General features: G+C 43.6%; 1 protein-coding gene across 1 annotated transcript; it reads left to right on the top strand.

Annotated features, from left to right (window-relative positions):
* The first annotated feature begins 7,046 nt into the window (after positions 1-7,046).
* On the top strand, positions 7,047-8,644 carry UTP3 (UTP3 small subunit processome component). The gene has a single exon (XM_050942926.1). It carries the CDS (start codon positions 7,139-7,141, stop codon positions 8,576-8,578), a length of 1,440 nt encoding a protein of 479 aa, XP_050798883.1. The 5' UTR covers positions 7,047-7,138; the 3' UTR covers positions 8,579-8,644.
* The last annotated feature ends 5,752 nt before the right edge of the window (positions 8,645-14,396 follow it).

Here is a 14,396-nt window from a genome sequence, read left to right as displayed (position 1 = left end):
GGAAATCAGGCCACATATTTAGGAACCTAAAGATGGATTTAGGAGGCTAACTTTAGGCACCCTGGCAAATTACATTCTTGAGAGCCTAATTTTGACTGCATGCATACCCTCTCCCCTCCACCCCTGCACACTCAGATTGGACCCTTATTTTGGGATTAGACTCTTTCATCTGCATACCAGGCACTTTACTTTTTAAGTATTTACTAGTATCCTAACAGCTTTGCCTCTTAAGTGAGGAATGTGATTATAGGAGAGTCTCAGCTTTAATTTTTTTTTTAATTGAAGTTTCCAGCCTTCAGGGTTGCAGCAAAACTCTTTAAAACATGAGCCCTAAAGGATCATGAAGCAAAAAGGCAAATAAGATGAACCCAACCTTTACTGATTTATTTTTTTAAAAACCTCAAGATTTTGGAAGCCTGACTCACAATTTTTGAGTTCCTGGGACTGGCAGCATTGCAGTGTGGGCCATATAGGGGCTGATCTTGCTCCCACTAAAGCCAGAGAGTGAAATCCAGGCCCCTGCCCATTGACCCATCCTGATCATTGAAGTCAATAAGAGTTTTGCCATTGATGTCAATGGAGCCAGACTTCACCCCCTGGTTTGCTTCTGACTTCAGTGACAGAAGGCTCAGGCTCACAGCTTTTTTGCCAAGAGGGCCTTGGTTCTATGCAGGCTGTAAGAGGAAGTCCCCAGGCCCAAGCACAGCCGCATGGGACCCACACTGATCATGGCACTGACACGGGCATGGTGAAAGCAGGGGCTGCTCAGCAGCTGTTCCTTCACCCCACCATGAGTGTAACTGGGCAGCAGGGGGTGGGTTGGAGAGAGGTCAGAGCCTTGGGTCCATGCCCCTCGATGTGCCAGTCAGTGAGCTGGCCTGGTGCGAGAGAGGAAATAAGCAACACCTCAGTTCATGGTGCTGCCACCTCCTTCCCACTCCAAGCAGGAGGAATTTGTCGCAACTGTACCCCCTGGACGCTTGCTAACCCTTACTCAGGAAGGTGAGCATGTGAAAAAAGGATGATAACAGAAACTGTTTTGCAACCTTAACTACTAGCATCCACTATCGTTATTAGACATAAGAAGAAGATGGGAACATTTAGCTTGTGGCAAAGTGGGGTGTAAATCTACCCCATGTTAGCCTGCCATGCATTAACTGTTTGTATGGACCCCGCTGCCACGCACAGCAGTTCCTTAGTGCATGGCAGCTACCTCACTTTGAAACAGGGCTAGATCAAAATCCACAAAGGAAGTGTTAGCACATGTCAGCAGGGGCCACACAGCCAATCAGTCAGTGGCAGCTAGTGTGGGTTAGATTTACACCCCTGTTTACCAGCCATTAAATGTTTGTGTAGACAACCGCTGAGTGAAGGCTGGAGTGTCAACCTGAATTTTCAGCCTTAAATCTATATTACTGAATCTTCTTGTCTAAGTCAACTTTAATGTTAGTTTGAAAGGTCTCTTGTTTTCCCCCCTGTGGTTAAATATTTATATTAATAAGAAAAGCTGCACCTGTTCCGTGGTTTGGTTTTTAAACAAACTAGCACCTGCGCTTGTTTCACATAGAACTGTTGCTGGATATGGTATGTGTCAGCTTAACTCACCAGATCAGTGTTTCTGAGTGCATCAGACATAATTTACTATGACTCATTCTGCCATCTGACATGCCTTTCTGCATTTGTTAATGACAGAGTCACTTCAGTCAGTTTGTGTTTGATTCCCTCCCATCCTTTGAAAAGGGTGGGAGAATAGATAAGCTGCCTCTCATGACTGAGAGTGGAAACTATAAAAGGAAACATTCATGTAGACAAAAAGGAAAATAAAGATGGCTTAAAAATTTCACAGGCTAAGGGCCACATCCTTCATTGGTGTTAATCAGCATAGCTGCATAGACTTCAGTGGAGCTATGCCAGTTTACACCCACTGAAGAGCCAGTCCCAAAACAGAATTTGTTCAAACAGTGTAGCTAAAGTACCCACTGAAGGAGTCTGGGCACTGCCCATGGAACGCCACGTTAGGCCCACTGCATTACCCAGTTATGCCAAATTTTAGACACCGTTGTATTTTGTAAATTACATAATAGAAACAATGGGCCTAATCTGGCAAAACTGCTGAAGTTAGTTATTCTAGGTATTCCTCTTAGTGTATGCACAATGTACTCCAGGTGGTTGTGACCAGGATTCATCATCACTGAATTTGGCCCACTGGTTGCATCATTGGCTTTCCCAACCTGGGCCGGGTACTGATGGGGAGCGTGACATGAACATTGATCTGTGCTCCCCATTCTAGGTATTAATTTGTTCTAGTGTCTCTGCAGGTGTCCCCTGGGCAGGCTATGATCTCACAGGCTCTCATAAGCTAAGCACTGCTGGGTCTGGACAGCATTAGGATGAGACCTCCAGCACCAGAGAGGAAATATCAGTGTTGCAGAGGTAGTGTAGCAGGTGCTGGCAGAACTTGGCCCTGCGTAGGGATGGGGTGCTATCCTGATGGAGGTGCTTTCTTTCAGATGAGAGTTAAAATGGGGATTCTGATCTCTCATGACAATAAAGGTCCCATGGTATTTTCACGAAAGTAGGGATGTTTTTTGGCCAAAGTCCAGCCCACAGTTGCTTATAGGCATCCTCCTAACCAGTCTCTGCCATCTCAACTGGATGCAGTATGCTTCTCCACTCCTGTCCTACACTGCTGTGCTTGCTTTGCCAGGTGCTGTGCTGGTCCCCAGAGCATTTCAGTAAGGGGTAGAGGGTAAAATTCACCTCTGTGCATGGGTAGTATAAGGCCTATGCACCACTTACATCTCTGTTAGGTCCCCAGAATAAGGAGGCTTCCGGAAACAATCACTAATGAACCTTTTCAACCAGTGAAGGATTGTGTGCTAGCTGCTGTAAAAAAGAAGTTAAGAGCTAGAGAGGGATGGCCTTCAGGACACTGCTTCCTGACCTGCACTCGGCCCCTGTCTCCCTACATCAGCTACTCACAGGATCCTCTCTGCACCTCCTTTCATGTGGCTTCCTCCCTCCTGCAGCTCATCTGCAAGGGACCCTATCCTGCCTACTTTAAGGTTCTATGCTGCTTGCAGTAGACTTGAATATGCATTCTCTCTTTGCTATTCCCCTTCCCCAGTCTCTGTCTTCTTATCTCTGTCCCCTTTTGGATTGTGAGCACCTTGGTGAAGGACTGCCCCTTCTTGAATGTTTGGAAATCACTTAGCATGTAGTGGATGCTACCATAAAAATAAAAGCTTGATAATACTTATATATATAACATGCATGCAGTGCTGCAGGAAATCCAACATGCACAATTCTTCTCTTGCACAAGTTTTACCACTTCACTCCATTGACTTCCATGGAGGTACTCCTGACTTACACCCATGTGCAGTGAGATGCAAAGCAGGCCCATAATGTGTTAAGGCACCTTTGGCAATGGCCAGTCCTAACTTCTCCATAGCTCACAGCGTTTAGCAAAGAAAAGCAACAACATGTTAGGCGAGTTACAATTTGAGAAAATAAAAATTCCTAAGAGGTCAACTTTATGTAATAGTTGCTTCTTGTTTCCAGTAGTACGTATAGCATGCTAGGTGATGTACAAATATAAATGAAGGCACAATCCCTACCCCAAAGAACAAAATCTACTACCTGAGAGATCTAAGAAGGTGCATATACATACAGAAAAAAACATAGAAAGGAAAACTTGCATTGCAGGGAGCATTCATCATATCTATTGTAAGAAGCATTTACGTGTAAATAGGGGGTCTTTCTAAAGGGCAAGAGGTCAGGACAGTTCTTGTTTTGTCCCTCCTATAAGTCCAGATAATATTTAAAGTATTGTCTTGTCCGTCATCTGTGGTCTTCTAGAGTGTGAGACACTTTGGCAATCTGGTTACAGACAATCTGGCAGTGAGCAGTTTCAGTCAACACGCAGTCAGATGCCAGGTGCACTTCAGATCTTCCTCTTTCTGTTAGGCTAAATCCCGGGAAGCTATTGCAATGGTTGTTACCAAAAGGCAGCTAAAAAATGAGCATGTACTTTTAACACCAAAGGGGTGGGGAACTCATTTCCTCTTCAAAAATCCCCCTCCACGTGGCAGCATTCATTGCGGATCCCTGCAGGGTCACAGAGCTGCCAGCTCTAACCACAGTTGAGCATTTTTAGATCAGTCATTCTGATTAAAAAGGATTCCTTTTATAATAATGGTGTTAGTTACACTCTAGAGCAACCTGATTATGATTCCATACCTGATCTAGTTACTACTCATCCAGCACAGATGAAGTTTCATTTCAAGACATTATAAAACCTTAACTGGAGAATTAGCATTTCATAATGCTTTCTTAGAGTTTGTATCACGGATTCTGCCCTAAGGAAATACAGCTTATTATTTGTATTGTGGTAATGCTTGGGAGCCTCAGTTAGCACCCAGGACCTTGTTGTGCTAGGTGCTGTACAAACAAAGAAGAAAAAGAAAGCCCCTGCCCAAAGAGTTTACAATCTATGGAACCTTCCTTAATATGCAACTTTAGGGCCATATGTTTAAAATATGGTCTTGAATATTGTGTGTGTAACTTACGCACACACATATGTAGCTGCAGTCACTACACTGGCATTCAGTTACTTGACACATGAATGCAAAACCTGCACACTCAGTCAAATTTTAAAGCTGGGCTGAAGCCATCTGAAAATTTGACCCCTTGCCCCCTTGTCTGCCAGATGGAGAACATATATAATAGAAAAGATTAACCAGTTAGTGACGTCCCTGCATGGTGTCTAGGCTTACTGATGGCCAAATCCTGCTTGTATTACTTAAACACAAAGCGTCCTATTGATATCCCTGGATCTACTCATTTGAGTAAGGTGAGCAAGATTTGGCCCTGCCCGAGCAACACGCCCATTGTCACAGGCAAGACTCAAACCAGGGCCTTCATAGCATGAAAGCAGCTTTTATGAAGTGCCTTTGGGCCAAACTGGACCATTCCTCTGGCCAAGTCAGGAGGTAAATCACTCAAAATCCTGCTTTCCTTATCTTACAGCAGTGTCTGATTTTCAAATGAGCTGTCATCTTCTAACCAATTTTCCACCTGTATTAACTGAGCCGCAAGGTCGATGGGTGGCCCATGGCTGACCAAGAGGAATGGGAAACTCAGCTCAGATTTGAACTCTGAATTCACCATTCACAATTAGGGAGGACAAACCCAGAGAACTCTGGCTTCTGTCTACAACTTTCATTGAAGCTAAACACTAATCAAAACCTTTCCCCTGTGCTCAAAAGACCACAGGCCTTTTCTGAACTTGCAGCATGACACAACACTGTTGTACTTCAATATCACAGTGTTACATGAGCTGAATGAACCTCCTGTATGAATGACGGAATGATAACTGCAGCCAATTCATTTTCTCACCCCTATGGTTCATCCAGTGCTATTTCCCTCTGTAATTAATGCATACCAGTACTTTTCAGGAGAAAGGAGGGTAAGATAGTGGCAAAGAAACCAACTATCCAAGCATAATGAATAGCTTCATGCAGCTACAAATTGAACATATATTAGATGTGGCTGACTGCTGTGTATCTGGAATGCAGAGAGCATGTGAGTGGTGCTCTGCTGAGAGATTTGAATTTATTCCTTATTCACTTAAGCTGGCAAACACAAACAGAAGTTACAATAATGTCTTAAATATCACATATGGAAGTGGCTTTACTTCATCAGCTTGGTTTCACTAGCAATGGCAGCGGTAGCTAACACTAAGTACACTTGATTGTATCACTTGACATGTTGAAAGTACTTTGTGATGCTATGATGGAGATGCCTTAATGACAAAATAGCTGCCAATTTCTTCTACAGTACTCTACGTCATATTGATTCTACATCATTTCATTGGTTTGGTTTTTTTGGCACCATCTGTTACAATTATGTCTCACTTTTTGCTTTTCCTTAGGATATTTTAGTCTCATTATTACATCTTGAAGAAGTCTGAATTTACTCTCTCATATCCATACACATTATTGGAGTAGCATAGTGTTAGTAAAGATAGAAAACCCCCTCGGGCCAAATTTATCCCCACGGTAATCTCATTGAAGTCAGTGTTTTCCAGTTTTCCTCATTGATTGAGCCATCCTGACCAAATCTGGAAATACACAAACTCTGTTTCTAGTATGAGATCTTTGTTATTAATTATACTTAGGACTCCTACTAGGTCTGTAGCTCTCAAAGCACTACACAAAGGTGTGCAAGTCTTGTTATTTTTATTTTACAGCTGTGGCTAGCTATGACATAGAACAACAGAGTGATTTAGCCAACATCACATTGTGGCAGGGCTAGGAATAGAGTCCAGGCCTCCGGGCTCCCAGGCCTGTCCTCTAGCCACTGAACCAGCCCCTCTCCTCTCCTTTTGCTGTTGTATTTTGTTAGCAAGTTCTACAGGGACTAAATTGGCCCAACTCTGCTGAAAACAGCCCTCACCGCCCGGGTGGGCACCACGTAACATTTCCTTTTAGCTGAGCTGGCTACAGCCTGGGCCAGGCTGAGGGGCGCCCCTGGGGGCCGTGACCCCTTGTGCTGATGGAGAACCCCGCCAGCCAGCGCTGCTGGAGTCACAGGAACCACTGGGGCTTGGGGGGGGGGGGGCTGTTCGAGCCGCTCTGGGGCGCCGAGTGCCCGTCGGGGCCAGGCCCGTCTCCCCGGCGACGCTCCCCCGGGAGTAAAGGCACCACACTGTCCGCCGCTGGCTCCTGCCTGGCCAGAGCGCAGAGACCCACGAGCGGCGTAATGGCAGAAAGGCGCTTGGCCCTGTGGGAGAACGCGGGGCAACCGGAAGTGGGGAAGGAGATCGCGGCGGCACCACACTAGCGACCGGAAGAGAGGAACAGCATCACTATGGCACGCGATGCGCTACCGGAAGTGGCCCGAAGAAGGCGAATGGTGACGACGGTAATCGCTTTGGCTCAGGGCTGGAGCCGGAAGTGGGGAAGGGAATGGCGGTGGCGCACGCTGGGCCGGAGTCGGAAGTGGGGAAGGGAATGGCGGAGGCGCACGCTGGGCCGGAGCCGGAAGTGGGGAGGAGAATGGCGGTGGCGCACGCTCTCCGGTGCCGGAAGTGAGGAGGAGAAGCGCTGGGACCGCACGCACACGGGCTGCACGCAGCATGGGTAGGCCGCGCCGGGCTGCACCGCGTCGGAGGCTGCCGAAGGCGGAGGAGGATGCCGGGGAGGAGCCCGCCGGGCCTGAGCCGGGTCCGCTGGCCTCGCAGAGCTTCACGGACGAGGTGGACGATTTCCACGAGGCGCAGTTCGAGGCGGTGATGGGGGCGCTGGGGAGCGAGGAGGAGGCAGAGGAGGAGGAGAGCGAGGAGGAGGTGCTGGGCCTGCAGCTGCCGTCGGAGAGCGAGGAGGAGGAGGAGGAGGAAGATGATGGGGACCTGTCTATGCACAGTGACCTGGAGGAGCCAGTCAGGGGCTCCGACCTCCCCCACGAGCTCGCTTGGGGGCAGCGCAAGCAGGTCTATTATCAGACAGACTACAGGGCTGCTGCCGGCTCGAAGAACAAGAAGAGTCTCAAGGAGGTCGAGGCCGAGGAGCTGGAGGAGGAACAGGAGGCTCAGGCCATCCAGAAGCGTCTGGCGCAGGCCTTGGGCGAAGACGACTACGGGCTGGACCTAGTGCAGGCCTACGCTGATGAGCAGCGCAGCACCCAACTGCTGGAGACGGGGCCGAAGATCGCCAAGGATTTGAAGACACTTTCCAGAAAAGAGCAACTGAAGCTGCTGAAGCAAGAGTCACCCGAGCTGCTGCAGCTGATTCAGGACTTTGAAGCCAAGTTAACTGAGCTCAAGGATGAACTGGATCCACTCATGCACATGGTCCGGAATGGGATCATCCCGAAGGGAAAAGGTAGCCGTTACCTGCAGACCAAATATCATCTCTATTTGAATTATTGCACCAATATCAGCTTCTACTTGGTTCTGAAATCAAAGAGGATTCCAGTTCAGGGCCACCCTGTTATTGAAAGACTGGTTGCTTACAGAAATTTAATTAATGACTTGGGGATTGTGGATGAAAAATTATCATCAGAAGTCCAATGGATCCTTAATGAGCTCCACAATACTGAGAGAAATGATGTAGGAGGAAAGAAGAAACCCACAATGCTGCTTCAGAGAACTGTTAATAAAAATAAACCAAAATCTGTTCCTAAGATTTCTACTGTTGAGGCTGCTGCTAAGGAACCAAGAGATGATTCAGATTTAGATGAAGAGGCTGCCTTGAAATTTTACAGGGAGATGGAGGAGAAGATGAAACTCAAGAGGAAGAGAAGAGAAGATCAGAATGCTATGGAAGAGGGAATGGTTCTCGAGGAAGATCCAAATATAAAGAGAGGTATAACATATCAGATTGCCAAGAATAAAGGTCTTACACCCAGAAGGAAGAAAATTGATCGTAACCCAAGAGTCAAGCATCGTGAGAAATTCAGGCGTGCGAAGATTCGTAGAAAGGGCCAGGTTCGCGAGGTTCGAAAAGAAGAGCAAAGATATGGTGGTGAACTGTCTGGCATTCGTGCTGGAGTTAAGAAAAGCATAAAGCTTAAATGAGTCCCTCTGTGATTTGTGGACCTGAAGATAGTGGATGTGAACACAATAAATCATTTCTAAATAGAACATTGTGGGTTTTTAAATACTTATTAATGTAGAAAGTGTGTGTGTGTGTGTGTGTGTGTGTGTGTGTGTGTGTGTGTGTGTGTGTGTGTGTGTGTGTGTGTGTGTGTATTTTAACAGAATGTACAACCAGCCCTTTAATTGTACACCTCTCTAAAAATAACCCTGAACACTCGCTCCTGTGTACAGGAGCTATTCCCTGCATCACTGTGTCTTACTGTAACTTTCCCTGTATGGTGTCATTCTCTGAGAAGCAGAAAAGGTTGTGAAGGAAGGGAGTGAAATGCAGATGACAGGGTGGGAATCAGGTTGGGTAGGACTTTACAGAGGGTGCCAAAGGATTTGGCAATTGGGAAAAGACTTGGCAGCATCTGCAAAAAGATTCTGTGTGGAGAGGGAGTTGGGGAGTAAAATGTGTGCAGCTACCATTGCCACCTCCTTTACCTATTTTGTTGCCTGTTTCTCTGGTTCAGTAACTGATGAGCAGTACAATTAGGTGCCTGCTATGGTAGTTCCTCTAATGGCTGCTATACTTTGCTCCCACCTTTCCTGTGGTTCTTTGGAAAATTGTAGATGAGGTAAGAATAAGATGATAATCTAATTATACAAGGGAATGAATCACTAAAAAGAAAAACTTAGATCTAGTAAGCAATAATTAGCAATTCAGTGGAAAGCTGCGACCTACACAAGCTTATGTATTTTCTATACTTAGTGGGCCAGTTATTTAGTGGTTAAACATTAAACCCATTGGAAGAACAGGAGTACTTGTGGCACCTTAGAGACTAACAAATTTATTTGAGCATAAGCTTTCGTGGGCTACAGCCCTCTTCATTGGATGCATAGACAAAGTGGGCTGCAGCCCACGGAAGCTTAGGGTCAAGTAAATGTGTTAGTCTCTAAGATGCCACAAGTACTCCTCTTCTTTCTGCGAATACAGACTAACATGGCTGCTACTCTGATACCAGTTTAACCCATTGTTACCGTATTTCTTTGACCTGGGCTGTACTACCATTTTAGTAATTGGTTGTCAGCAATCTATTTGCATTGGTGCTGAGCACAGTTGAGGTGTAAGCAGAGACAAGGGCAAATTGACCAGCACCAGTTCATTTAAAATCATTAACCTTTGCTATAAACCCTGCTCTGATTTGTCCTTGTCTGTACTTATAGCTAAATCATGCTTACAGCAACTTTCAAAGTCTCCTATTTTTCCCATGCATTCTAATGGAGAACTGCATTTCCTGTGTTTTAATCTGACTGAAAGTCCTGCTGGGAAGTATCAATAAAATGACTATCATTTGAGAGACCACTCACAGTTCTGGTTATGCTAAAGTAGTGACAGGTGTTTACAGGGTCTCATTTTCAAGAGAGATTTATAATTTGTACCACTGTGAACCATATCCTGAGAGATGCTGAACATATACAAGTCCAGTTAACTTCTAGTTTTGGGTGCTCATATCTCAGGATGGCAAGTCTGGCTTGATTTTTGTCTCATGTTAGCTGTGTATGAAAGCCATTATCCAGTGATTTATGTGAAATTGGTGGATTAGTGGACATATGTCCACATTACAAAATCGCTATTGTAATTAGTAACCTTGTGACAATCTCCATGAGGAATCCAAGATTTGAAAGTGCATCCATAACTAAATCAATATTCTGACTTTTAGGCTGTGACAGGTTAACAATAATCTAAATATATGAGCAGTCCATAAACGGTATATACAGCATCACTGAAATGTGTAGCAATGATGCACAATGGTAACGTGTCAGTGATGCAAATCTGTTTTGCACACTCATTGGCATAGTCTTTGGTTATGTAATAATACTGCAGAGATGACACTTTCTCTTAAATATGTATGTTTGAGTTCAGCTCAGTCAAATTGCTTTTTCCTAGAGGAACAAGTTCAGAAGTTATGTGCCACTTACTTCTAGTGACCAGTCGTGTTTCCCTCCAGAGTAATGTACATAAGCTTTTGTGAAAGGAAAAAAAAACAACAGGTGGGAAAATAAGCGTAGCAGAAATATAGTCAGACTGGAACATATGAAAGGAGATTGCTTTCAGCTTGTGTACTAATCACGGAAATTACTGCAGAAATTGGAGCTATGCAGTGTGATTCTAAAGACAGAATTTATCTCAGTATGTGGATACACAGGAACAGATCCTTGGTAAATCCATATAACTTCATTGCCTTCAGTGGTGCTGCACGTGTTTGCACCTACGAATGGTTTGGCTGATGATTAAATGCAGCGCAGGAATACATGTTTACACCATACAAATACCATTCATATCATATAGCAGCATTCTGAGTAGAACCAGTAGTTAATTTGACCTTGGTAATGAACTAGTATTTTTGTGTTTCAGTAGTGGGTATGACAAAGAGAACTTGAGCTTGATCTGGCCACTGAGTAGTGGCACCTTAGAAGCAGGATGAGAGCCAATGCAGACTATTCCAGAGGGTCAGGGAGCACTAGTGGCTGGCAGCAGTGGGGGCGATTTTCACACCTCTGTCTTCTCTGAGATTGGGGTCCATGCTGCAGCAACATCTCAGAGAAAGAGGGAGGACTGCAGGTAGGTGTAGGAGTGAAGCAAGGGATCCTTCAGATCCTGGAATGATTATTTGTGACTCTGTGCATGTTTTCTGCTGGTACAATCCACACACAAACAGTTTACCAAATTTCCATTGAAAAGGGTCTTGTGTAAAAATAGGGTGACCAGATGTCCCAATTTTGTAGGGACAGCCCTGATATTGGGTTTTTTTTCTTATATAGGCTCCCACCCCATCCCGATTTTTCACACTTGCTGTCTGGTCACCCTATGTAAAAATCCCAAATATTAGTGGATTGGGGGTGCTGTTGAGCCAACAAGTTTCTTCAACTCTGTTTCTTATTATGAAAGATGCATTTATTACATGTTTTATAGAATGGGATTTTCCAAGATGCTCGGTGGCCTAACTGCTGCAGTTGAAATCACTGAAAATTTCACTGTTGGCCATTGACTTCAATGGAAAAAGAAATGGGCCAAACAGTGCTTTTGAAAATCTCACCGTTGAAGGTATTCTGGCTCTGAATTATGTCCTCTAACATGGCTGTACATTGTAAAACCTGTCTGTGTGTGAATGGCAAATGCTTGGGCTGTACACTCAGTCCTTGTAGCGTCACTGCCAGTGGGATTGAATAAGTTAATGTCAATAGTGTAGCAATTTGAAGTCCTTTGCTCTTGTAGCAGACACAGAAATATGTCTTTATTTAGTGTTGCTCATCTTAAGCCTTTTATGATGGGAACCCAGGTTTAGCCTTAAATATGGAGGGAGTGTAGTTAGGGTGACCAGATGTCCTGATTTTATAGGGACAGTCCTGATATTTGGGGCTTTTTTTCATATGGGCTCCTATAACCCCCCACCCCCTGTCCCGATTTTTCACACTTGCTATCTGGTCACCCTAACCTTCATAACTTACCTTTATTTACTAAGTGTGCTGGGAGCATGATAAAGCAAAAAAAAATCATTGGCATTTCACAGCTGGTATTGTTTCAGTACATTAGCTGCACTCCTGGAAAGACCTCAGTTATAGGTGACTTTTAGGATTTTTTTTTAAATAGGCCTGTGTCCTTTTTGGGGGAAAGAGTGGGGGTGGGGAATGGGGAAGGGAATATCAAAACCGCAGCCCAACTGGGTGATTATTACCAGTGTATAAAAAAAATTTGAAAACATAAATTGATCTTATTACTCAGATGGCCACTAACTGAAATGCTCATTTCCTGTAAAGATGATTTTCATATTACCATTCAAGGTAGATTTGATTTAAATCAGTAGTAGTCAGGAAGACTCGAGTTAATCATGGTTTTCTACATAAAAGTGCATTCTTGTGAAGAATATGTATTAAGGTTATAACAGCCAACAACTCAGAGATAGATGTAAGTTTAATTTGTAGAAGGTACATACTATACATTTTTAAACTGATTTATTTTGAAAACTTTACAGATTCGTTTTACAGCTATATCAGAAAATGAATGATTGTTTGGTTATTTCATTTACCAAAGGTAATTGAATCAGATATTTATGAAGTCATTGGGAGGTGAACTACCTCCAGTTCAACCAGTTAATCATTAATATTTGGAGGATTTTCTTGCCATGCTGTATTAGGAGCAGAACATCACCAGACAGACATTTAAATTGTTTTATTTAAGTAAAACAACAACATTAAGCATGCTAGATTTTTTCTTCAACAGCAAACATAATATTTTAACAAAACAAGCACATGTCCCTCACTTCTCACATTTATCTCCAGACTTCTCCTTGTCCAGATCTATTCCGCCCCCAACAATCTTCTGTTTATTGACAGCCTCTACGGAAAAGGATAAATGGACACAAATCAGATATTAGGAATGGCAATATACAAAAACCTGTAGGAGAACACTTCAACCTCCCTGGCCACACAATAGCAGATCTTAAGGTGGCCATGCTGCAGCAAAAAAACTTCAGGACCAGACTTCAAAGAGAAACTGCTGAGCTTCATTTCATCTGCAAATTTGACACCATCAGCTCAGGATTAAACAAAGACTGTGAATGTCTTGCCAGCTACAGAACCAGTTTCTCCTCTCTTGGTTTTCACACCTCAGCTGCTGGAAGAGGGCCTCATCCTCCCTGATTGAACTAACCTCGTTATCTCTAGCCTGCTTCTTGCTTGCATATATATATCTGCCCCTGGAAATTTCCACTACATGCATCCAACGAAGTGGGTATTCACCCACGAAAGCTCATGCTCCGAAACGTCTGTTAGTCTATAAGATGCTATAGGACTCTTTGCTGCTTTTTTGAAACTTTGCACTTTTAGAGAGGGTAAGGGAATTACTCAGTGTACACAAATTTGCACAGGGACAATAGAGTTGAGATCTGTTATTTCTCACCTCTAGATTTTATTTATTTATTTAAAAACATTTTTGCTCTTAACCAGAACGTTACCTCTGGAGGCACAAATCCACAGTTTGAGAACTGAACATAACAGTTTGAGAACTGCAAAACTAAGCATCTCTGATGGTATCTTCTAGACTGAGCCCTGAGTCCCATTGGGTAGATAGAAAGATTAACCTAAATCTATACAGAAGCCTGTGGAACCCCATAAAATTGGGTCCCTAATCCACGAACTATTGGAACTCATTTACAAAACTTTTCTTAAACATTACATGACTATATTCTCTCATACTATAGAATTAAAATTTATAATCCCTATTCCATGATCAGATATCTTTGAGCTATGTATCTTAATTAAAACTATGTTAGATAAAATGTTTTTTGAGGAAAACTATCAAAAAAATCTGATTTAAATAAAAAAAATCATTTCTTTTTATCCACCCTGTTACCATTCGTATCCTTAAAGGTGTAGAACATACACAGCTAACAAATTAATGTGCAAAATCTGAGGGCAAACAAAGTATGCAGAATGCTGTGTGATAATGTATAAAATTGATGGGCCTTTGACAACAAGCAGATGTATGGAAACTGATGATAATGCATTTCTCCCTTTTTCAATATCAAAAATGTCTTCGCCTCTAGAAATGGTAGGCTTATAACTTAAGCCAACATTAATTTAGCATACTAACTTTAGCTTGTACCTTTAGTCTTTCAGGAAATGTTATACCACAGTCCAGACAGTAGATGGTGCACATAATCTTGTAGACTTGAAAGTAGTGCCAACCTGTTCAACCTGAAAATTAAATCTCTTGGGATCTTATTTACAGTTTGCTAATTCAGAACCTAGA

This window comes from Gopherus flavomarginatus, chromosome 3 (assembly GCF_025201925.1).
Source record: "Gopherus flavomarginatus isolate rGopFla2 chromosome 3, rGopFla2.mat.asm, whole genome shotgun sequence".
Taxonomy (NCBI): Eukaryota; Metazoa; Chordata; order Testudines; family Testudinidae; genus Gopherus; species Gopherus flavomarginatus.
Note: the sequence above shows the minus strand (reverse complement) of the source record. Positions and strands in the feature narration are given on the sequence as shown.

What these genes read in the sequence shown, in the direction of transcription:
- UTP3 (XM_050942926.1), top strand. Translation starts at nt 7,139, where the DNA reads ATGGGTAGGCCGCGCCGGGCTGCACCGCGTCGGAGGCTGCCGAAGGCG.